The sequence below is a fragment of the Podarcis muralis genome, chromosome 8 (genome assembly GCF_964188315.1).
Source record: "Podarcis muralis chromosome 8, rPodMur119.hap1.1, whole genome shotgun sequence".
Lineage (NCBI taxonomy): Eukaryota > Metazoa > Chordata > Lepidosauria > Squamata > Lacertidae > Podarcis > Podarcis muralis.
Genome location: NC_135662.1, coordinates 87,057,724 through 87,080,448, shown reverse-complemented (window position 1 = coordinate 87,080,448; position 22,725 = coordinate 87,057,724). Strand labels below are relative to the sequence as shown.

At 43.1% G+C, this 22,725-nt stretch overlaps 1 protein-coding gene across 6 annotated transcripts in view; it reads left to right on the top strand.

Moving 5' to 3' along the window:
• Window positions 1–22,725, top strand: part of LOC114601139 (protocadherin alpha-C2-like) — a 188,717-nt gene that overhangs the window by 17,965 nt on the left and 148,027 nt on the right. Inside the window, exon 1 of one of the 6 annotated variants that reach the window (XM_077933511.1) lies at window positions 3,197–5,699. The exons of 3 other annotated variants lie outside the window; for them this stretch is intronic. In XM_077933511.1, coding sequence (XP_077789637.1) covers window positions 3,339–5,699 — 2,361 coding nt within the window. In that variant the 5' untranslated portion in view covers window positions 3,197–3,338. Of the gene's footprint in view, window positions 1–3,196; window positions 5,700–10,329; window positions 12,981–15,670; window positions 18,177–22,725 lie in introns of those variants that run through there. 2 more of the 6 variants (XM_077933512.1, XM_077933509.1) reach the window with 2 other exon arrangements.

Genomic DNA, 22,725 nt, shown 5'->3' with positions numbered 1-22,725 from the left:
CAGCGCCACCCGCGTCCCATAAGTGGTTTACATACATAATAGTAAAAAAAAAATTCGTTTAAAAAATAGCAATGATACAGACTTCTTCAAGCAGTGGCCCAGATGGGTGATTATCCTTCTTCTTGCTTTCTTCTGTTTACCTTAACCTTGGCAAAATCTCTTTGAGTCACTATTATTGGACATGAAGTTTTTCATCTTTGAGAGAAATGGAGAACTGAAGAGACATTGGTTCTGGAGCAGTGTCCCAACTCATACAAAATTGCTTGCTGGCTTTGTTGTTAATAATAATAATAATAATAATAATAATAATAATAATAATAATAATAATATTACTACCCAGTCCATCTGACTGGGTTGTCCCAGCCACTCTGGGTGGTTTCCAACTTATATAGAAACATAATAAAACATCAAACATTAAAAACTTCCCTCTCTGCCGACCTCCTGTTGGAATGAGTGGACATATAAGGACTGCCCTTCTGCTTAGGTTGTGAGATTTACCATCTGCTAAGGGGTCCAGCAGAGGAATAGCAAGGAACCCAAAGGCAAGACAGACAAGGTCCAGAAACAGCATGAAGGCCTTGTTCCAAGCAGCATTAATTGCCAGTCTTTGCAAATCACACAGCGTAGAGCAAGCAGAAAACCAACCAAACTCCTCTCTTCACTTATTTGGCTGACAGGCCCAAACCATAAGAATTCCTACTTAATCCTTCTATGACCAGCTATTCCCAACATGGATGGATGGACGCAGATATGTGGGATGGTGGGAGCTGGGTTTACATAGCTTTTTCCAGGCTCCACCCTCAAAATGTGGCAGATTTTTACATATTGACTCCATCATGTCCTGCTCCCATTCAGGACTGAACTCAAAGGTCCCTCACAGCCTTCAGAGACAGACTGTTTCCTACTCCCACCCCTATCAGCAACAATAAGATGAACATATTCAGCTGCTTTTCTAAGTCATTGTAAGACAACTTCCTTTGAATAAAAGAGTTCAACTTGAAATAAAGGACACTGTATTTTCCTATGTAGCTGTGGTAATACAGCACCTCTCCATTTATGGATGCTTCCTCCATATTTGGTTGTATGTATGTGAAGGATGATTTGAGTTAAGAAACTCTATTGTTGGAGGGTGTTAGTCAAGCGATCTCATTCAAAGTGTGTTTGTAACTTCATTTAGTATCAAAGTGACATGCTTTCAAACAAATGGGTTTGGTGAGTGAGATGTTGGTAATACTTAATGAGATTTAGGCTGCAATCTTATGCACACTTACTTTGGAGTAAGCCCCAGTGAACAATAGGAGTGTTCATTGCATTGCACAGTATGTACTCTCCTGATTTGAAACACATAACCAAGCTGGATTGCCTGCGGTATACTTCCTTCTGAATTGTGGAGCCTCCTAGGTTTAGAAAGAATAAATGTGGTTTGCCTTGTTCTGCAAGGCATTTCTCTCGATGACTCCTGAATGTTGTTAACTTAGAGTGCATGGGAAGATGACATTTTATTTCCCCCAAAAAACATTTTGTTTTAAAAATGTTTCTTAATTTTTTTTTAGTTAGTGCTATCCCATAATTTTTGTTTGTTTTGTTCCACCTATACAGAGATGTACCTAGGCTCCCTTGCGCCCTTGGCAAGGAGCTGTATGGCACACACAAACACCGCTGTCCCTTGTGCCCTTGGCAAGATGTCTTGGCACCTCCAAAGCCAGAAAAGACTATAGACCAGAAACTCAAAAAGTTTGCTTCCTGTTGCCTTTCATGCTCTGCCAGTGACTTCCTCCATGGGTTGGGTCTGCCCTCCTCCTCCTCCTCCTTCTCCTCGGGTCTATCTGTCTGCCTCCCTCCATCTGCTTTCCCTCCTGGGCACTCCAAGCCAGAGGGTCCCCCTGGATGTGTGCAGGGAGCCCAACCTGACCTACCCCTAGGTATACCCCTGCACCTATATTATGAAACAGAATTATACACTGACAGGGGGATCCTGCTAGTTCTTGAGTATATTTTGACTGCAGCATTGGGACATGGCAACTTAAGGGGGGCAACACACACTAACGGGGGGGAGGAGGCTGGATTTTATATATTCATTAGAAAATCCATCCAAATTCTTCCCCTTGTAGTGTTATAGTGGGTTTATATATGTGCACTAATGAAATTTATTTGGGATTGGCAGTGTTCACATGTCCATAGTATCCCCCAAAACATAGAATGCACACATGTGTATGCTAACAATTCCATATTTTGTGAAAGTCTTTTCGTATTTTGTGAAAATTTCCCTCACTTTTGGATAATCACAGTTACATAGAAAGATAGCTTTTTTTTTTTAACTTGGCAGAATACAGTATATGATTTCTGTAAAGCAGATGGTTCTAAGAATCCTTAAACCCACCCTAGGCAATGAAATTGAAATCATAAGATGAAAGCCATACAAAATTCTGAAAAGGGAAGGTATCCTTGGTCTTTAGGGACCTACCTGTCTGAACCATTCATGTCTGAACACTACCCACATTCAAGTAGGGCACAGTTTACTTGAATGGTGAGATAGCCCCATTCTCAGAAACGTATGGGCATGTATAGAAATAGCAATAATGAAGTGGGGAGAAATAAGCTGCAGCCTCTTTCGACCTTCTGTCTCAAGTTGCCCAGCTTTCCTCTCACTTTTTGTGGTCATTAGTGTATAATTTTGTTCCTAGTTCCTTATTTGCAGTTGATTTATCAACAGTTCAGCTGAGATTTTCACTAACTAAAGTGGAAAAGCAACCCCTAGAGGGAAAGCCCTTTATCTTCAAATTCCAGTATACAGTATCATATTCCCATCAACACTTTTCCTTGCTTTAAAATGCTGAAACCAAAACTAATTTCAAAATTAAGTTGTAAACCACGTAATAAATGAATCTTGTTTGTAACTATGACTTTAAAAGTTGGAGACTATCAAAATCATAGAACTGAAATGACAACAATTACCAGCAAATGAAAAGATACATGCAGAATATAATAAACACATCTTTCAAGTAAAATTTTATGCTTTATTATTCATATTACTTTATTTTCATTGACTGAAAAGTGATGGCATGAAACAAGACTCCAAGAAGGCCTTCTCATATAAGCCAACTGTACTTCCCCATCTAGTCGCACGATGTCGCTCTCTGCTTAAATATCTTGCTAAGAATAAAGGGTGTGTGTACACAAGGCTCTTCCCCTTCTTTGTCATCAGATATCTTTCCGTGCTTGCAAATGGATGGATGAGCAAAATGGATACTATGGAGCTGGATTAATTTTTTTAAAAAAAACTATTTTAGAAAGCTGTGACATGAAGTAATATATAAAATATATGAAATATTTCTGAGATGGTTGCTCCATGGGGAGACTGTTCTTCAGTGGGGAGAAGGCAGCTGCTGCAGCTGATTTTGCTTCACACAGCCTGGTTGATGGGGAGCGGCCAGCTCCATTATTCCGTGCCTGAGGAATCCCAGCATGGCACCTTTGTGGGCCGCATCGCCCAGGATCTGGGGCTGGAGGTGGAAGAGCTCATGCCTAGGATGTTCCGGATGGAGTCTCAAGGAGACGGGGACTATTTCAAGGTAAATGAGCAGAATGGGATTTTGTTTGTTAATTCTCGAATAGACAGGGAGGAGCTGTGTGGTAAAAGCCCGATATGCAGCATTCACCTGGAGGTGATTGTGGATAAACCCCTGACTGTCTTCCATGTGGAAGTGGAGATTGCAGACATAAATGACAATGCCCCTGTTTTCTCAGTCAGAGAGCAGAATTTAGCTGTCTTAGAATCGAGAGTGCAAGGTTCCCATTTCCCAATAGAAGAAGCTTCTGATGCAGACATTGGTAGCAATGGCCAGGTAAACTACAAGCTCAGCCCCAATGAATATTTTTCTGTGGAAGAGATAAAGAATTATGAGCACAGCAAGTCTTTGGTTCTGACATTAAAAAGACAACTGGATCGTGAAGTATCTGCAGAGCATCACCTGCTCCTTTCAGCATCAGATAGTGGGCAGCCAGCACTTACTGGCACAGTCCTGCTCATCATCACTGTGGTCGATGTCAATGACAATGCACCTGCCTTTAATCAATCAGTTTACAAAACTGAATTATTGGAAAACTCTGCCATGGGAACATTAGTTATTAAACTGGAGGCAATCGATTTGGATGAGGGGATTAATAAAGAGATTTCCTATTCACTTAGCAACCTTGTTGCTCCAAGTATAAAGGAAATGTTTAGCATAGATCCAAACAATGGAGAACTTAGAGTGAAAGGAATGGTGGATTTTGAAGAGAGTACAGCATATGATATTCAAATTGAAGCAACAGATAGAGGTGCTTACCCTGTGCCTGGACATTGCAAAGTTCTCATTAAGGTATTGGATGTGAATGACAATAGCCCTGAGATGTCACTGAAGTCTCTATCTGTGCCTGTTGCAGAGGACTCCCCACCAGGGACAGTGGTGGCTCTGATCAGTATCTCAGACAGGGACTCTGGGGCTAATGGGCAAGTGAGCTGCTCTGTGACGCCCTCCTACCTACCCTTCAAGCTATTGTCCACTTTCAAGAATTACTACTCTCTGGTGGTGGCTGAGCCCTTGGACCGGGAACGGGAAGCAGAATACAAGCTGGTAGTGACTGCCCAGGATCAAGGGACTCCATCACTATCAACCAGCAGCACCCTGGTGATACCCATTGGTGACGTGAACGACAACGCTCCTGCTTTTCCTCAGTCTTCCTACACAGTCTTTGTGAAGGAGAACAACCCACCAGGTGCTCACATCTTCACTGTGTCTGCCTCGGACCCAGATGTGGCTGAGAACAGCCTGATCAGCTACTGGCTGGATGAGAAGCTCTGGCCCCTGTCGAGCTACATCTCGGTGCACTCAGAGAGTGGGAAGCTCTATGCTCTTCAGCCCTTGGACTATGAGGAGGTGAAGCTGCTGGAGTTCCAAGTGAGGGCCAAGGATGCTGGGCTGCCCTCCCTGTGTGGCAATGTGACGGTGCAAGTCTTTGTGGTGGATGAGAACGACAATGTGCCAGCTGTGACTGTACCAGTAGAGGAGGCTCCCACCCTTCTGGTGGTCCCTCTGACAGCTGGGCATGTGGTGGGCAAGATCCGTGCCCTGGATGCGGACTCCGGCTACAACGCATGGCTGCGCTATGAGATGCATGAGGAGTCCAGTAGGCTTTGGCGGGTGGGACTGTACAGTGGTGAGATCAGTACAACACGTGCCCTGGAGGAGGCAGAGGGCAGCAGCAGTCATAGTTTGCTGGTTGTGGTGAAGGACCATGGGAAGCCCGCTTTGTCAGCCACCGCCACGCTGAGTATTTCGTTGGTGGCCAGTGTCCAAGCCCTCCCAGCTGATGCCCGCCTTCCCAGAAGGGGAGGGAGCCCCAATCCCCTGGCGGATAACATGAACATCTACCTCATCATAGCCATCTGTGCAGTGTCCAGCTTGTTCCTGCTGGCCATCATTGCATATATGGCCCTGCGGTGCCATTGCCAGCCTAAGGAGGCCATGGTGTATGGTCCTGGAACAGCCACGCTGGTGTGTGCCAGTGAGGTGGGCAGCTGGTCCTATTCAAATCGCCACAGTCACATCTTGGGCGTGACAGGAGACTCCAATGCCAAAAGCGACCTCATGGTTTTCAGCCCCAACATACCTGCTTATGCAGAAAATGGAAAACCGCAGGATCTGCTCTGTGCAACGGTTAGTAACCCCTCTTTTATTTCATATAGTTTGTTCAGAACACTTGTGCAATAACAGGAGTACATTGTAATCACATTTTAATGTTTTCAAGGTCCATATGAACCCCATTAAGAAGTATGCCACTGATATTCCAAATATTGGTTAAGGATTTTGTATTTGTATTTGGTCAGAAAGCAACACCTTTCAAATGATCCTTGATTTGTACCTGGTTATTTGGAGGATTGTTGTTGTTGTTGTTCAGTTGTTTAGTCGTGTCCGACTCTTCGTGACCCCATGGACCAGAGCACACCAGGCACTTTTGTCTTCCACTGCCTCCCACAATTTGGTCAAACTCATGTTAGTAGCTTTGAGGACACTGTCCAACCATCTTGTCCTCTGTCATCCCCTTCTCCTTGTGCCCTCAATCTTTCCCAACACCAGGGTCTTTTCCAGGGAGTCTTCTTTTCTCATGAGGTGGCCAAAGTATTGGAGCCTCAGCTGTAATCTTGCCTTTTTCAGTTGCTTGTTTTTTGATGAATATCCTCTGTCAGGAGCAAGACAAAGAGATCTGTTCCTTTCTCTGCATTGAGAATTCTTTTCTTAGTTCCTTAATCTAAAAAGAATATTGCAGAGTTGGGGAAAGTTAGGAAAATTGCAACCAAAATGATCAAGGGGACGGAGCAACTCCCTTATAAGGAAATGTTGCAGCATTTGGAACTTTTTAGTTCAGAGTAAAGGAGACATGATAGAATATAAAATAGTGTATAACATATGCATGGCATGGAGAAAGTGGAGAGAGAAAAGTTATAGGAATAACGGAGGACGACAGGAGGTTGGATGCAGGTGAGCTGTGCAGAAGCACACTGGCAAGCATGCTCCAAGACAAACTGCCAGCTAGCTCTGTAGAGGCTCCTTTTATTAGCACAATATGCAAAACCAGTTAGATACATTTTGGACTGTGACTTTTACACATCTTCCAATCCCGAGATTGAGGGGTGGTACAAAGTTATTTTGGCACCTGTTACCACCGCGTCATTTTCCCCTTGAACAATGTATGACGAAGGAGACAAAGGTCACAGACAGGGCACGGCAGACCACTAAGAGAGCAAAGGTTAGATAGAGGGCATGATGTTCAGACAGCTGTGGCTTTGTCTGCGGATGGAAGTGTGCTCCACACCCAAAGATCACGCGGTCAGACAGCTGAGGCCTGTCTGCGGGTGGAAGTGTGCTCCACACCCGAAGGTCATTCCTTCAAAAGTTTTTCTCCCTCTCATAGCACTGGAACTGGTGGAGGTTGGAAGATTTAGGAGAGATAACAGAAAGTACTTTTTCACACAGCACATAGTCAAGCTGGGGAATCTGCTCCACCAGGAGACAGGGATGGCCATCAACCTAGGTGGCTTTAAAAGAAGACGGGACCAATTCAAGGAGGAGAGGGCTGTTGATAACTGCTATCTTGTGCCTCCGGTGTCAGAGGCTTCTGAATACCTGTTGTGGATTCCTGGTCTTTATTTTATTTTATTTTTCATTTGTAGTTGTAGGGAGGATGCTGCTAGTACTTCCCCACCCTTGCTAAGTTCTGGATACCTGGAGTTGAGTGTTGGCATGTGACCATTTGTTTAGTTTTTAGGGAACTTCTTTATTTTTTATTTTTAGAAATTCAAGTTTTCAAATATTCCAGATTTCCAGTCAAAAGAATTTTAAAGAATATTTGTGTGTGTCCCTCCAAATGTGAGGTCATTTCTGGGCATGTAGGCATGTATTGTTTTCCTGTGAACAGCGCCTTTTAATTTTTTTAAAAATTGTGAAATACAATGCTGTAAAAAGATTTGCACAAAAGGGTAGTTAAAAAATGTGTTGCTCCAAGTCAGGCAAGGTTGCACTTCTTTTGTCATTCGTTTTCCTGCATCCCATAACTGGAAGGACAACTCCCCTCCCCCCCGTCTATTATTTGGGGTAATGAAAAATAAATAAACAATTCAAGCCAGTGCTTGCTGCTGGAGGGAGGCTGCTGGAGGTAAGCACAAGTGCTGCCAGAAGAGAAATGAAAATTGGAGACAGGGGAAGGGGAAGAATTAAAGTGAAGGATTGATCCACTCACAGGAAGACCCCTGATGCAAAGCACCCATTACCCAAAGTGCAGTGGTTTGGGGGAACTTACTCAATTATCTCTGGAGTGGGGAAATCTGAATTTAGAAGGTAAAATGTGTGAGATCACAGTTCTTTGCTTAGACAACATGTGGATGGAGTTAAATTAATGAGAACACAAGCAGCTTCAAATCCAAATTATGCTCTAGTGTGGATGAGCCCAACTATAGACCTGAGATTCTGCCTGTGTACGTACCATAGCTTTATTTTCAAAGCCTCAAAGAATCCTGGCAACTGTAGTTTGTTAAGGGTGCTGGGACTTGTAGCTTTAAAGGCGTGGTGTGTATTCCATCTGACCAGAGACATAACCGCTACACCTATAAATGAAACCTACCCAACCCTGGTTCGGGAGACCAAATGAACAGACTGCCTTTATCAAGATTATCTGCAGTTACGGACAAATTAACAGTCAGTGCAGGCTTTTCAGCACAGGTGTAATATGTGTTGTAATGTGCGTAATATGTAACATTTTCCTCTGCACTAAGCCCTATAGGTAGGTCAGGAACCACCGTGACTCTGTGTCCCCAGTAGCCAATTCATGGAGCTGGTCCAGGAATCAGGACCTGCACTTTTAATTTGTTCATAAGTTATCTAGAATTAGGTGTGAACAGTGAGGTCGTCAGTTTGCTAATGATACCAGATTGTTCATCAGATGGTTAAAACAAGGAGGGATTTCACTTTTCTCTGAAAGTATTTCTTCTAACTGTGTGAATGAGAGTAAAGAGCCAAATGCAGTTCAGTGTAAACATTGAGGCAACCCCTTCTCCGCGCTTATGCTCATGGGATCTAACCTGGCAGTTACAGACCAAGAACGAGACCTTGGGATGATAGTGGACAGTGTGATGAAGGTGCACAGCTGCTGTGAAAAATGTGAATTGCAAGCAATTGCAAATAAAATTGCCAATATTGTCATTTGTTTATTACCTTTTAAAATGTCCCACCAAGGAATTCAAGGTGGCACACCTTGTTCTGCCTCTTTCCATATTATCCTCACATTAACGCTGTGAAGTTGGTTGAGCTGAAAGTTGGTGACTGGTCCAAGGCCAGCCAGTGAGGATCATGGCTGACTGGGGATTTGAACCTGGGTCTCCCAGGTTCTTGTCTTGACACTCTAATCACTGCACCACACTGGCTTTATATTTTTTTTTAAAAAAATGATACTTATTACTTTTTTCAACACAACATTACAAACAAAAAAAGAAAAGAAAAAGAACAATACAAATACAACACAAAAACACTACACAACACCAACACATCAAACCAGCAAAACAAAGCAAAAATAAACAAAAACAGTTTAAAAACACCTCAAACATTTTCAATATCTTATCTTTCATTCACACCTCCTCACACCTCCCTTTTTGTATTCCACTTCTATTAATTGTTTCAGCAATTCCTTTCCATCTTCCTCTGTTTTCTAGTCTATAATTATCTTAACACATTCTTGCCTTATTTTTTCCTTTAATTTTCTATTAATCTATTTATACTTAATTCCTTATAACATTTCTACTAAAGCCATATAACTTCATTCCAACATTCTTCTAACATTCCTTAATTTTACAATATTTCTATAAATAGTCCTTAAACTTTTTCCAGTCTTCTTCCACCGACTCTTCTCCCTGGTCTCGGATCTTGCCAGTCATTTCCGCCAATTCCATATAGTCCATCAACTTCGTCTGCCATTATCCAACACTTCAGTACTTTCAAGAAGCAGCCATTCTCTCAGCCAGCAAAAAGCAGATGGTTCACAACAAAGTTTAGGGGTCTGGCAGGGCAAGTCCACCTCCTTCTTTGGCATCCGTCAATATCTTAAATTTTACTCGAGGCTCACTGCACCACACTAGCTTTATGCCATCATCATCATCATTAGTCACTTTCCTCACAAAAGTGACTATAAGCAAAAACAAATATAAACACCAAAACCAATTACAACAAACACAGCCAATAAAAAAACCCTAACCAACACATCTATACCAATAAAAGACAGGTCTTACACTAAGAGGGGCCACATGCACTGGAAACCCTACAAATTAAGGGCCCAGAGTCCAGATAAAAAGGAAAGTTTTTGCCTGGCACCTAAAGATAAAGAGAGCACCAAGCAAGTCTCTCTAGGGAGAACATTTCATAAATGGGGAGCCACCACAGAAAAGGCCTGTTCTTGTGTTGCTACACTTCAGACCTCCAGTGGGGGGGGGGGCACATGAAGAAGGGCCTCAGAGGATGATCACAGGGTTTGGATCAGTTCATGTGGGGATTGATGGTCCTTGAGGTATTGGGGTGCTGAGTCACATAAGAATTTATAGATCAAAACCAGCATTTTGAATTGAGCCTGGAAACTACCGGTAATTAGTAGCGGGTACAGTCATGCTGGAATTGGTGTTACATATTTAGACTGCCCTGCCCTGGTGAATAATCTGGGAAGATAAACACTGTATAATCTATTAACAAAATAATGAGGTTGATTAAAAATTATTTAATAATTAAAATATCAGAAGAGTCTGTAAACCAGGAAAAACAATTTTGGAAGCCCTGCTAAACCGCTGTGCTTGTGAATTCAGACACATGGTGTCACTCTTGCCTACAAAATCTCTTCAGGAAACCTAAGGAGATTTGCTGCCCTGCCCTCAGATGGAAAGCAAATCATTTGATGCAAGAATCCGGAGGAAAACCCCAGATACCATCAAAATATAACAGAAAAAAGCAGATTCCACCGTTTCAAGAGCAATTTTCATTAACCAAAGGATGAATTCATAGCACCAGGAAACCATTCTTGCCATCATTCTAAGAAACCACAGCTCAATGGAGGCAGAGAGAAGGCAGCTGCTGCAGCTGATGGTGCTTCACACAGCCTGGATGGTGGGGAGCGGCCAGCTCCATTATTCTGTGCCGGAGGAATCCCAGCATGGCACCTTTGTGGGCCGCATTGCCCAGGATCTGGGGCTGGAGGTGGAGGAGCTGGTGCCTCGGATGTTCCGGATGGTTTCCAAAGGACAGGAGGACTATTTTGAGGTAAATGTACAGAATGGTGTTTTGTTTGTGAATTCCCGAATTGACAGGGAGCAGCTGTGTGCTCAGAGTCCCATTTGCATCATTCATCTAGAGATGATTGTGGACAAGCCTCTCAGGATCTTCCATGCAGAGGTGGAGATCAGGGACATAAATGACAATGCCCCCATTTTCCCAGTAAATGAACACCAACTATTTATTTTGGAATCTAGGCTGCTGGGCTCCTATTTTCCACTAGAGGGAGCTTCAGATGCTGATATTGGTTCAAATGGTCTGCTTACCTACATCCTTAGTCCAAATGATCATTTTCAGCTACGTGAAGAAAAGCATGGAGATCTCAGTAAATCTTTAGCACTTGTGCTATACAATGCCCTGGATCGAGAAAAAATCTCTGTACATCATTTATTGCTTACTGCCACTGATGGGGGACAACCAGAGCTAACTGGTTCAGTGCAGCTGAAGATAACTGTACTAGATGTAAATGATAACGTACCAATGTTTAACCAGTCTGTGTATGAGGTGCATCTGCTGGAAAACATCACAGAGGGAACATCAGTCATTGCTTTGACTGCTTATGACTTGGATGAAGGAACAAATAAAGAAATACTGTATTCGTTTAGCAAGATGATGCCTCCCCATTTAAGGCAGGTTTTTTCCATAGATTCCAACACAGGTGAAATCAAAACCAAAGGAAAGATAGACTTTGAAGATATTAATTTATTTGAATTGCAAGTGGAAGCTGCTGATCAAGGGTCCTACTCTTTGGTCGGACACTGCAAAGTTCTGATCCAGGTTTTGGATGTGAATGACAATGCTCCAGAACTGTCTGTGACATCCATGTCTGTGCCAGTGCCTGAGGACTCCCCACTGGGGACAGTGGTGGCCCTGATGAGTATATCGGACAATGACGCAGGCATCAATGCTCAAGTTAGTTGCTCCCTGTGGCCACATGGACTTCCCTTCAGGCTGATATCCACCTTTAAGAATTACTACTCTCTGGTGCTGGCTGAATCCCTGGACCGTGAAGAGGTGGCTGAATACAGGCTGGTGGTGACAGCCCAAGACCAAGGGACTCCATCATTGTCAGCTAGCAGCAGCTTGGTGGTGCCCATCGGTGATGTGAATGACAATGCACCTGCTTTTCCTCAGCCCTCCTACACTGTCTTTGTGAAGGAGAACAACCCACCAGGTGCTCACATCTTCACGGTGTCTGCCTCAGACTCAGATGTGGCTGAAAATGCCCTGGTTAGCTACTGGCTGGATGACAAGCTCTGGCCCCTGTCAAGTTACATCTCGGTGCACTCAGAAAGTGGGAAGCTCTATGCTCTTCAGCCCTTGGACTATGAGGAGGTGAAGCTGCTGGAGTTCCAAGTGAGGGCCAAGGATGCTGGGCTGCCCTCCTTGTGTGGCAATGTGACAGTGCAAGTCTTTGTGGTGGATGAGAATGATAATGCACCTGAAGTTTCCAAGGCAGCAGAGGCCCCCATCCTGCTGGTAGTTCCTGTTACTGCAGGACACATGGTGGGCAAGATCCATGCCCTGGATGCTGACTCGGGCTACAATGCCTGGTTGCACTATGAGCTGCATGAAGGAAGTAGTAGCTCCTGGCGTGTGGGGCTGTACAGTGGTGAGATTAGTACTACACATGCGCTGGATGAGACAGAGGGGGTAGGCAATAGCATGATTCTGTTGGTGCTGGTGAAGGATCATGGCAAGCCTGTACGGTCAACCACAGCTACGTTGAGTATTTCCCTGGTGGCAAGCACCCAGGCTGCTCAAGCTGATGCCCACCTCTCCAGAATGGGAGGGAGCCCAAAGCCTCTGGTGGACACTACAAACATTTACCTGATCATTGCCATCTGCTCAGTGTCCAGCTTGTTCCTGCTTGCCATCGTTGTGTATGTGGCTCTGCGATGCCAGTCTCAGCTCGAGGACAGTTCCAGGTATGGTCCTGGCACAGCCACACTAGTGTGCGCCAGTGAAGTGGGTAGCTGGTCATATTCACAACGTCATAGTCGCAACCTGGGATGTGTGGCTGGGGAAGCTGGTATCAAGAATGACCTCATGGTTTTCAGTCCCAATATTCCTGTCTTTGCTGTGAACACAGGAGTAGGAAATGCAAAGGAGCTGGTTCCAAATTTATCTGGAGAGGTGAGTCACATGGAAGCCTTAAGAATCTTTGTAACTGATGCTCTTGTATTCCTTTCTTATTTGAATGCATGGCATTATACTATAGGACACCATATACAGAGACAGTTGGGCATGATTGCTCTGTGCACTTCTATACAGTGGTGCCCCGCAAGACGAATGCCTCGCAAGATGGAAAACCCGCTAGACGAAAGGGTTTTCAGTTTTTGAGTTGCTTCGCAAGACGATTTTCCCTATGGGCTTGCTTCGCAAGACGAAACGTCTTGCTAGTTTGCGATTTTTTTCCTGCTCCCCCCCTTTTTCTAAGCCGCTAAGCTGCTAATAGCCTTTTAGCTGCTAAGCCGCTAAGCCTTTAATAACCGCTAAGCCCCTAATAGCGCTAATCCGCTAATAGGGTTGCTTCGCAAGACAAAAAAACCGCTAGACGAAGAGACTTGCGGAACGGATTATTTTCGTCTTGCGAGGCACCACTGTATATTTATCTGTTCTCTTTCTTAATTGAATTTCTTGCCTATCCTTCCACCCAGGCTCAAGACAGGTACAATTTTGCTTACAATAAAAAATGTATAAAAGTATTAAACGTATAAAAAAGTATAAAATTCATGTCATACTTACAATATTTGTAAGAATATTACAGCGCAGTAGGAGGTGTGGGGAATTCACTCTTCCCTTACTTTGAGAAGTGAAGGGATCTGTCTAGTTGACATCCTTTGCTGTTTGAAGCTTTCCCTGAGGAGAAGGTATTTTGGATATGTAGGCTTAAATCTCTCTAATTGTGATGTAGCTTTGCAGGAAAGGGTGTAGGAAGCTTGGCTAGATGCCTATGTCCTGTGATGTACCCTAGTCTCTAGGCAGCTCTGACATGCATGTATTTCAGTGCATTGGTTCCTTTCAAATCGCTATCACTGTGGAAATCCCTGACTTTTCTATGAACTTTGGTCAAGTTTTCAAGGGATATCCTGCATTAACAATTAGTCATTACCAACACTTTTTAAAATTAAAAACTATTTGGAGGGACCTACTCTTGGGTAGGATCATGATGATGACATAGCAGCAACAATCTCAGAAGTGGCTTCAGATGTCCATTCAGTCACAAATTGCACAAGGTAGGCTAGGCCCACTCATTATCATTCAGCCTAATCTGTATTATAGAGGCGATACAACCATATATATTACGACCAGAGCTTCAAGATTCCAGTGTGATAAGAACAAGATAGGAGAAAGTAATCCTGAAAATATTTGCAAAGGTAGTTTTTGCAAGAGCATCTTTTTTGTTACCCATTCTTAAAAATAAGGTGGAATTACAGTAATGGTGGGTTTTCAGGGAAAACAGGAATAATTTGGGCTCAGAACAAATAAGAAAATGTATTTTTATAATGTGTGATTAGCATCATGTATCTTAATTTTATTTGTAATGACAAAGTAAAACCAGATGATGAGAACATTTTGGAATTACATGACCAAACGGCTACATTTCTGCATCCATTTGTTTAACCAATGTCATTGTTGAAAACCATTACAGCAATTGGGCCATCACTATCCCTCAGCCTATTCTACGTCACAGGGTTGTTGTGCAAATAATGAGCAGGGAAACGTGCTGCTCTGAGCTACTTGGAAGGCAAGTTGCATAGAATCATAGTAAACGAAATGAACCCGAGAGAACAGAGCTCTTCAACTTCAGACTCCAGTTATGCTATTCAATTGGTCAGCATGCCCGCTTCCCTGAAAAATCCCAACAACTCATTGTTCTCATAAAGATTCCTTTTAATATTCTTTAGAATAAAGAACTCCTCAGGCCTTTAAAGGCTGACAGATTGAGGGAGAAATTAATTTCTCTGGATTGAACCACTTCACTGTTTGAATTAGAGCTCCATGAATAAAGTATGCACTGAAGCTTATGATTGGTTGCCCTTAACTATTCAAATAGCACCATCAGTGTGCATGGTATTTTATAGAGTGAAAGAAGATATGTTTGTGCTCCGAGGAACTTACAATCTAAAGCTCAGCATAAAGGAAACATAATCAGATGGACCAAAATGAAACAGTGCAAGATTGACTTGGGCATATGTAGATAGGTTATCTTGTGACTTCCAATAATCATGACCCATCATTTCTGACACTTCCTGTTCTTCCTTTTTCTTTCTTGACGTGGCAGAGGGATTTTGCTCAGCTCTCAGGCTGTCAGCACTGTGACAGTGGCCTGGCCTTCATTGTATAGGGTGATGGGACAACTGTGGACTAGTGACAAGATAAACTTGCCAGTGAGGACGGCCCCTTTGGCCCCTTGTGAAAACATAGTGGAGGAAAAATGGCCAAGAAACAAAAATAAGAGTTTCTAAAATGAGTAGAACACTTCTAACAATGTGGGTAACCCAGTACAAAACTCTAGGGGAGCCAAACAATTTTGATTTAATTTTGGCCAATTAAGTCAATATGTATTCTCTACCTAGGCTTTATTTCTTTAAAAAAAATACTGTGATGTGGTTACGAGATACTAACTTTTCAAGGAAAAAAATATTACAATACAATATCAGCAAAATGCAAACGAATCCTACTTTATTATAGAGCCAAAAAATAGGGAAAATAAGAAGGAAGGAACATTTGTATGCCACTAATACTGATTTGTCACAAGATGTCGCTATCCACTGAAAATCAAAACGCTCTTTTGATACAAAGATCAAAGCCCCTCCCAGCAATTCAGAAAGAACAGAGACCATCAGAGGACAGAATGGATGCAACAGCGTAACAACTGACTGATTCCCAGCCTTTAATGCCATCACGAAAGAGTGGATTTAATTTTTGAAACCAGGAATAAGACCTACCATTGCTATGGTTGTTTTGCTCCGATGCTGCTTGATGAGAAGGCAGCTGCTGCAGCTGTTTTTCATCTGCATGGCTTGGGAGAGAGGGAGCGGCCAGCTCCATTATTCAGTGTCTGAAGAATCCCAGCATGGCACCTTTGTGGGCCGCATTGCCCAGGATCTGGGACTGGAGGTGGAGGAGCTGGTGCCTCGGATGTTCCGGATGGAGTCTCAAAGCCAAGGGGACTATTTAGAGGTAAATGTTCAGAATGGGATTTTGTTTGTTAACTCTCGAATAGACAGGGAGGAGCTGTGTGGCAAAAGCCCTTTGTGTGCCATTCACCTGGAGGTGATTGTGGATAAGCCTCTGAGAGTCTTTCATATTGAGGTGGAGATCAAGGACATAAATGATAATGCTCCTACATTCCCTCAAATAGAACAAGATGTCTTTATTTCAGAACTGAGACTGCCTGGATCATTTTTCCCTCTGGTGGGAGCTTCTGATGCAGATATTGGTCCAAATTCTCACCTCACCTATACACTCAGCCCCAGTGAATACTTTAGTCTAGATGTTCAGAGGAAACATGATGAACGTCCATCACTAGCACTCCTTTTAAAAACCTCTCTAGACAGAGAGGTGAGAGCTAAGCATCATTTGCTGCTCACAGCCACCGACGGGGGGAAGCCAGAGCTCAGTGGCACAGCACAGCTGGTGATTTCTGTTCTTGATGAAAATGACAATGCACCTGCCTTTAATCAGTCAGTTTATAAAGTCCAAATGGCAGAGGATGTTCTAAGTGGAACATTAGTGATTAAATTGAATGCCACAGATATGGATGAGGGAATCAATAAGGAGATTACATACTCATTTCAGAATCATGTGCCTGTTAAATTAAAAAATATATTTGCCTTAGATTCTGTTAATGGGGAAATAAGAACAAAAGAAAAATTAGACTTTGAGGAAAATCACCAGTATGAGATTCAGGTACAAGCTAGCGACAAAGGGAGCAATCCAATGACAGGGTATTGCAGTGTTGTGGTTGAAGTGCTAGATGTCAATGACAATGCCCCTGAGATGTCATTAAAATCGCTCCTGGTGCCCGTGCCAGAGGATTCCCTGCCTGGAATGGTGGTGGCCCTGATCAGTGTCTCAGATCAGGATTCTGGCGCCAATGAACAAATAAGCTGCTTCCTGCACCCCCCCGAACTTCCCTTCAAGTTGGTGTCCACCTTCAAGAATTACTACTCTCTGGTAGTGTCTGAGCCTCTGGATCGGGAGCAGGTGGCCGAATACAAGCTGCTTGTAACTGCTCAAGACCAAGGGACTCCATCGCTGTCAGCCACCAGCAGCCTGGTGGTGCCCATTGGTGATGTGAATGACAATGCACCCGCTTTTGCACAGCCATCTTACACAGTCTTTGTGAAGGAGAACAACCCACCTGGTGCTCACATCTTCACGGTGTCTGCCTCAGATCCAGATGTGGCTGAGAATGCGCTGGTCAGCTACTGGATCGATGAGAAGCTCTGGCCCCTGACAAGCTACATCTCTGTGCACTCAGAGAGTGGGAAGGTCTATGCCTTGCAACCCTTGGACTATGAGGAAGTGAAGCTGCTGGAGTTCCAAGTGAGGGCCAAGGATGCTGGGCTGCCCTCCCTGTGTGGCAATGTGACTATTCAGGTCTTTGTGGTCGATGAGAATGACAATGCACCTGCAGTGTCTGGAATGGCAGAAGAAAACCCAGTTCTGCTAGTGATCCCTGTGATGGCTGGGCATATAGTGGGGAAAATACAAGCCCTGGATGCTGACTCAGGCTACAATGCATGGCTACGGTATGAAATGCATGAGGGGACTAGTGGTCCTTGGCGAGTTGGGCAGTACAGTGGAGAGATCAGCACTACACGTGTCCTTGATGAGGGAGAAGTTAGCGGTAGCAGCCAGAATCTGCTGGTCTTGGTGAAGGACCATGGGAATCCAATGTTGTCAGCCACTGCTACGTTAAGTGTGACACTGGTGGCAAGCACCCAGCTCACCCGTACTGATGTTCATCTTCCAAGAACAGGAGGGAACCCAAAGCCTCTTGCAGGCAGTGCCAACATCTACCTAATCATTGCCATCTGCTCAGTGTCCAGTTTGTTTCTGCTTGCAATCATAATATACATTGTCCTGCGGTGCCAGTCCCAAGCAAAGGAGGCCATGATATATGGCCCTGGCACAGCCACCCTCGTATGTGCCAGTGAAGTGGGTAGCTGGTCATATTCAAATCGTCATAGCCATATCCTGGCGGGTGTGAGTGGTGAAGCTGGCATCAAAAGTGACCTCATGGTTTTCAGCCCCAACATTCCTCCTCTGCAAGGCAGTGAGAAACAGGAACAAATACTTGGTGATTCATCAGCACAGGTGAGTAATACAATCTGAGGAACATTTGGGAACATTTATTATACGTAATTGTAGCCATTAAATCAGCCTCACACTACTGAGCATGATTGCTATTGTGATAGTGAGGCTAAGAGTTTGAAGTGTCAGTGTCTCTGGTATTTTATTTTATTATATTTAAAACATTTCTATGTTATGATTAGATTTAAAAACTCCCTGAGGTAGCTTATAGCTGTTGTAAAAAGCTAAAACAACTATAACAAATTAATAAAACTATCAGCAACCCACACAAAATGGCATACTGAAAAACAATTAAAGCCAGCAGATTAAAACCAGCTTTGTAGCATGCTGGAAGGCCTAGACAAAAAATTTAAAATTTTACAAGATATTTGCATGTCATTGGAGAGATACAGGATTCAGTGCTAAACAAATTTCCTGAAGAGGGTGTTCCAGAGGAATGGTGCCACAACACAAAAGGCCCTTTATTGGCCTGCCTCAGTTTGGAAGGCAGTTCAGAACTGTTGTTAAAGGAAGGCCTCTGACTGAAGATCTTAATGTTCAGGCAGGCTTATATGAGAGAAGGTGATATGTGTTGCAAAAACATTTATGGCTAACTTAATTTGTTCCATGACCAAAGCATTGGTTTATCTTTTGAGATAATTAAAAGTAAATCTGGCTTGCTAGAAATACTTACCTGTATTTTTTGGTATATATTCTTTATTTAAATGTGCTTTGTTTTAAACATATTCCGCATTTGCAGAATTTGGTCAGTGAAGAATTAAATACCTGTAATTTTAACTTGTGTATTTTATTAGTACTTACTGCTTTTCTAGGAATGAGTTTGTAATCCCATCCAAATATAGTTATTCTTTGCCTCTTATGAATTGTGGTTTCCAGGGGGGGAGGGGGAGAGACTCACCCCCTGTTACTTCAAATGCATCCAGTAAGTTCAGTAGTGACAAGATGAGCAACGTAGCTGCAGCACTTGCCAATGTCCTGGAAACTAGAATTTAATCTAGATTTGTTGGGGCAGACCTATTTAAATATAAGCATCTGGTTGAAGAAACTTTTTTCTCAGAAGCCATAAACATTCATTCAATTATTATAGTTACTCGTAACCAAGGGATGCTGTCTATTGCACAATGCATGATCTCTTAAGTCATGGGCCATGATAGTGCAATGTGTGGACATCCAATGAGTGTGACCCAGGGTGTACACAATGTTGGGAATGAGGTCAGTGGTGTGACCCTGCTCCCTGTCAGCGCCTGGGTAACATGTGAATATGGTTTGTAAGATCTTATTCTTCTTAAATACATATAATCTTGTTAACTTTCTTTATCCTTATACGGAGTCTGGTCAAATGCAATTTATTAAAGTAGCCTATTTGACAACATTTGAATTATTGGGAGGGATCCAATATTATGTTAAAATAATTGTTCTGTCAATACAAGCATTTCTGCTTGTTAAGTGGAAACAATCTCCCCTCTTCTCCACATCCTTCTGTGGGCTTCTGCTAGTGGGGCCAGTGAGTTGAATCTGGTCCAAGATTCTTTCAAAGCAAAACTATTTTGATGTCGCTTGGTGCTAAGAAAGCCTTTGATAGATTAGAATGGTCATCTTTTTGAGAGAATTTTGGAAATCTTGATCTGGGGAAAACTCTGAAACATTAGCTTGGAATGAAATAAGTAATTTCGTTGTCCCCGAGAGGGGGCAATGACAATAAAGATATTATTATTATTATTATTATTATTATTATTATTATTATTATTATTATTATTATTATTATTATTATTAAAAATATAATTGCTGGGTACAGGAAAATGATTTTAATAAATTGAAATTATAGAGAGTATTTTGATGAGTCAGTTATGGAATCTTCACAGCAGGTTGCAGTCAGTTGGTCCCCATGGAAAAATAGCAAAGCAGGAAGAGGAAGGGAGATAGGAGGCAGCAGCTGTAGACACATATCTGATTGATTTGTGTCTGCTTAAAATGGAGCTGTCATATGAGACAAGGCAGAATGGCTTGAAATACTGTAAGTGACTCCTAATACAGTCCGTAATCTAAGAAGTGTCAGATAGCAGAATGCAGGCGATGCAAGAGAAGGGTGATAAAAGAGAAGGGAACGGAATGGTTAGAGAAGTTATTCTGCCCAAATTTGGATGACCATTGAGGCAACAAGGCCAGATGTTCTGCCCAGAGCTGAGTTTTCATCAATGGAGAATTTTGAGTGGTTCAAGGTGATGGGTGAAGCAAGTTCTTCAATCAAGATTGCAGTCAGAATAGTCGGTGTGGGCTATAACTGATGGAGCTGCATTCATTCTGGGTTTTCCTCATTCAAACTCTTTGGCCACAATGGGCTTCCAGATTCTTTAATATGAAAATAAAAGTTATCATTTTGTTCACTTATTTGCTTAGACAAAAGGTGGTGGTCTGTATGAACATACTGGAAAAGAGTACAAAACTGAGAATTCATGGTTCCATGTATTTTAATGATTTGTAAAAGCCTGGTTTGTACTGCAGTAGAATTAAGTAAGGGACGCGGGTGGCGCTGTGGGTAAAACCTCAGTGCCTAGGGCTTGCCGATCGCATGGTCGGCGGTTCGAATCCCTGCAGCAGGGTGAGCTCCCGTCTTTCGGTCCCAGCTCCTGGCAACCTAACAGTTTTGAAAGCACCCTTAAGTGCAAGTAGATAAATAGGTACCGCTTTATAGCGGGAAGGTAAACGGCGTTTCTGTGTGCTGCGCTGGTGCTGGCTCGCCAGAGCAGCTTCGTCACGCTGGCCACGTGACCCGGAAGTGTCTCCGGACAGCGCTGGCCCCCGGCCTCTTAAGTGAGATGGGCGCACAACCCTAGAGTCGGACACGACTGGCCCGTACGGGCAGGGGTACCTTTACCTTTTAGAATTAAGTAAAAGCTACTGAAACATCTTAGAATAGTTTATAGAAACATAGAATTGTAGAGTTGGAAGGGATCCTGACCGTCATCTAATCCAACCCCCTGTGATGCAGGAATCTCAACTAAATCATACATAACAGGTGACCATCCAACCTCTGCTTAGAAGCCTCCAAGGAAGGAGAGTCCACCACCTACCAAAGGCGTCTGTTCCACTGTCAAACAGTTCTTACTGTCAAAAAGCTCTTCCTAATTTTTAGTCAGAATCTCCTTTCTCGTAACTAGAAGCCATTTTTCAGGTCCTACCCTCCAGAGCAGGAGAAAACAAGCTTGCTTGATCTTCCATGTGACAGTCCTTAACATTCAAAAATAGCTATCATATCTCCTCTCAGTCTCCTTCCAGGCTAAACATACCCAGCTCCTTCAACCATTCCTCAAAAGGCTTGATTTCCAGACCCTTGATCATCTTGGTTGCACACATTATCCTCTGCACACATTCCAGGTTGTCAGTATCCTTCTTAATATTTTTTTTTGCTGTTGCATCACAGTGTTGACCCATGTTAAGCTTGTGGTCTACTAAGACCCCTAGATCTTTTTCACATTCAGGTTAAATTAAGGAATCAAATGGAATTGAGAAACAAAATGAATTCAAAGCAAAGGTTTCATTATCAAAAATATAAGAATATTTGGAAAATAGCACATATCTATTCCTATATCTCTATAGCTATTTCTCAAAATAAGCAAAAATGGTCAAACATTTGAGTGATTTCTTGGATAAAGTAGATATATAGTGGCCATCATTACTATTATTAATTTATTACCTACCCTTCATGCTAAGGTCACAGGGCAAGTTGCAGCATTAAAGACAATATTATAAACAATGGTTAAAGCACTTGTAGTTCATGTAGCCTGCTCATTTTCAAGTATAATTAACACACCAGTGATTGGTGGGGTGTGTGGGGGTGTTAGGGGAAGAGTAATACCTCTGGTGGGGACACATGCTCCTTCTGGGGTAGACTGTTCACCTTTGGTCCCAACCCTGCACTCAGCTTTCACCTGTAGCTCCTAGAAGCTGTCAGCATGCAACAGTGGCCACACCCCAGGAATGGATTCGACTGACTGGAGGTGGCTGATGGGTCTCAAACCCTCAGTGAGTCTGGGTCTTTTCCTGCATGCGAAGACAGGCTATGGTGGACTGAGTAGATGAAACCAATAGTGGGTCCAATGGTCAAAAGTACTGTTATTGTGCATGCTGCAGAGGGAAGTGTGGGGCAAATGAGTCTTTCAACCGGGGAAGGTAGCCCAACTAGAAGAAGGAATCTCTGATCCTAAATCTCTGCTGTCTCTTGTGGGATATATTCAGGAGAAGAAAAGTCTAAGGAGTAAACCCTACAGAAATCCAGAGTGGAGTCACTAAGCATGTTGGATGGTGCCTTGTATGCCTCCTTTTGACAACTCCTGCAGCCAAGCTGGTGCCGAATGTATTGTTCTGCTTTGCTATGGACCACATTAGTGAGGCCAATATGGGGATCTTGTCATCTGAGCAGCCCAGGACCTCCATACACACTGCCCAGGGTTGTGCACCATGGAAGGTCACTTAGGTTCTGCTAACACAGTGGTGTGACTTCACCCCTGGAATCTCATTCCATTGTCTCTTGAGACAGACAGGAGCCAACAAA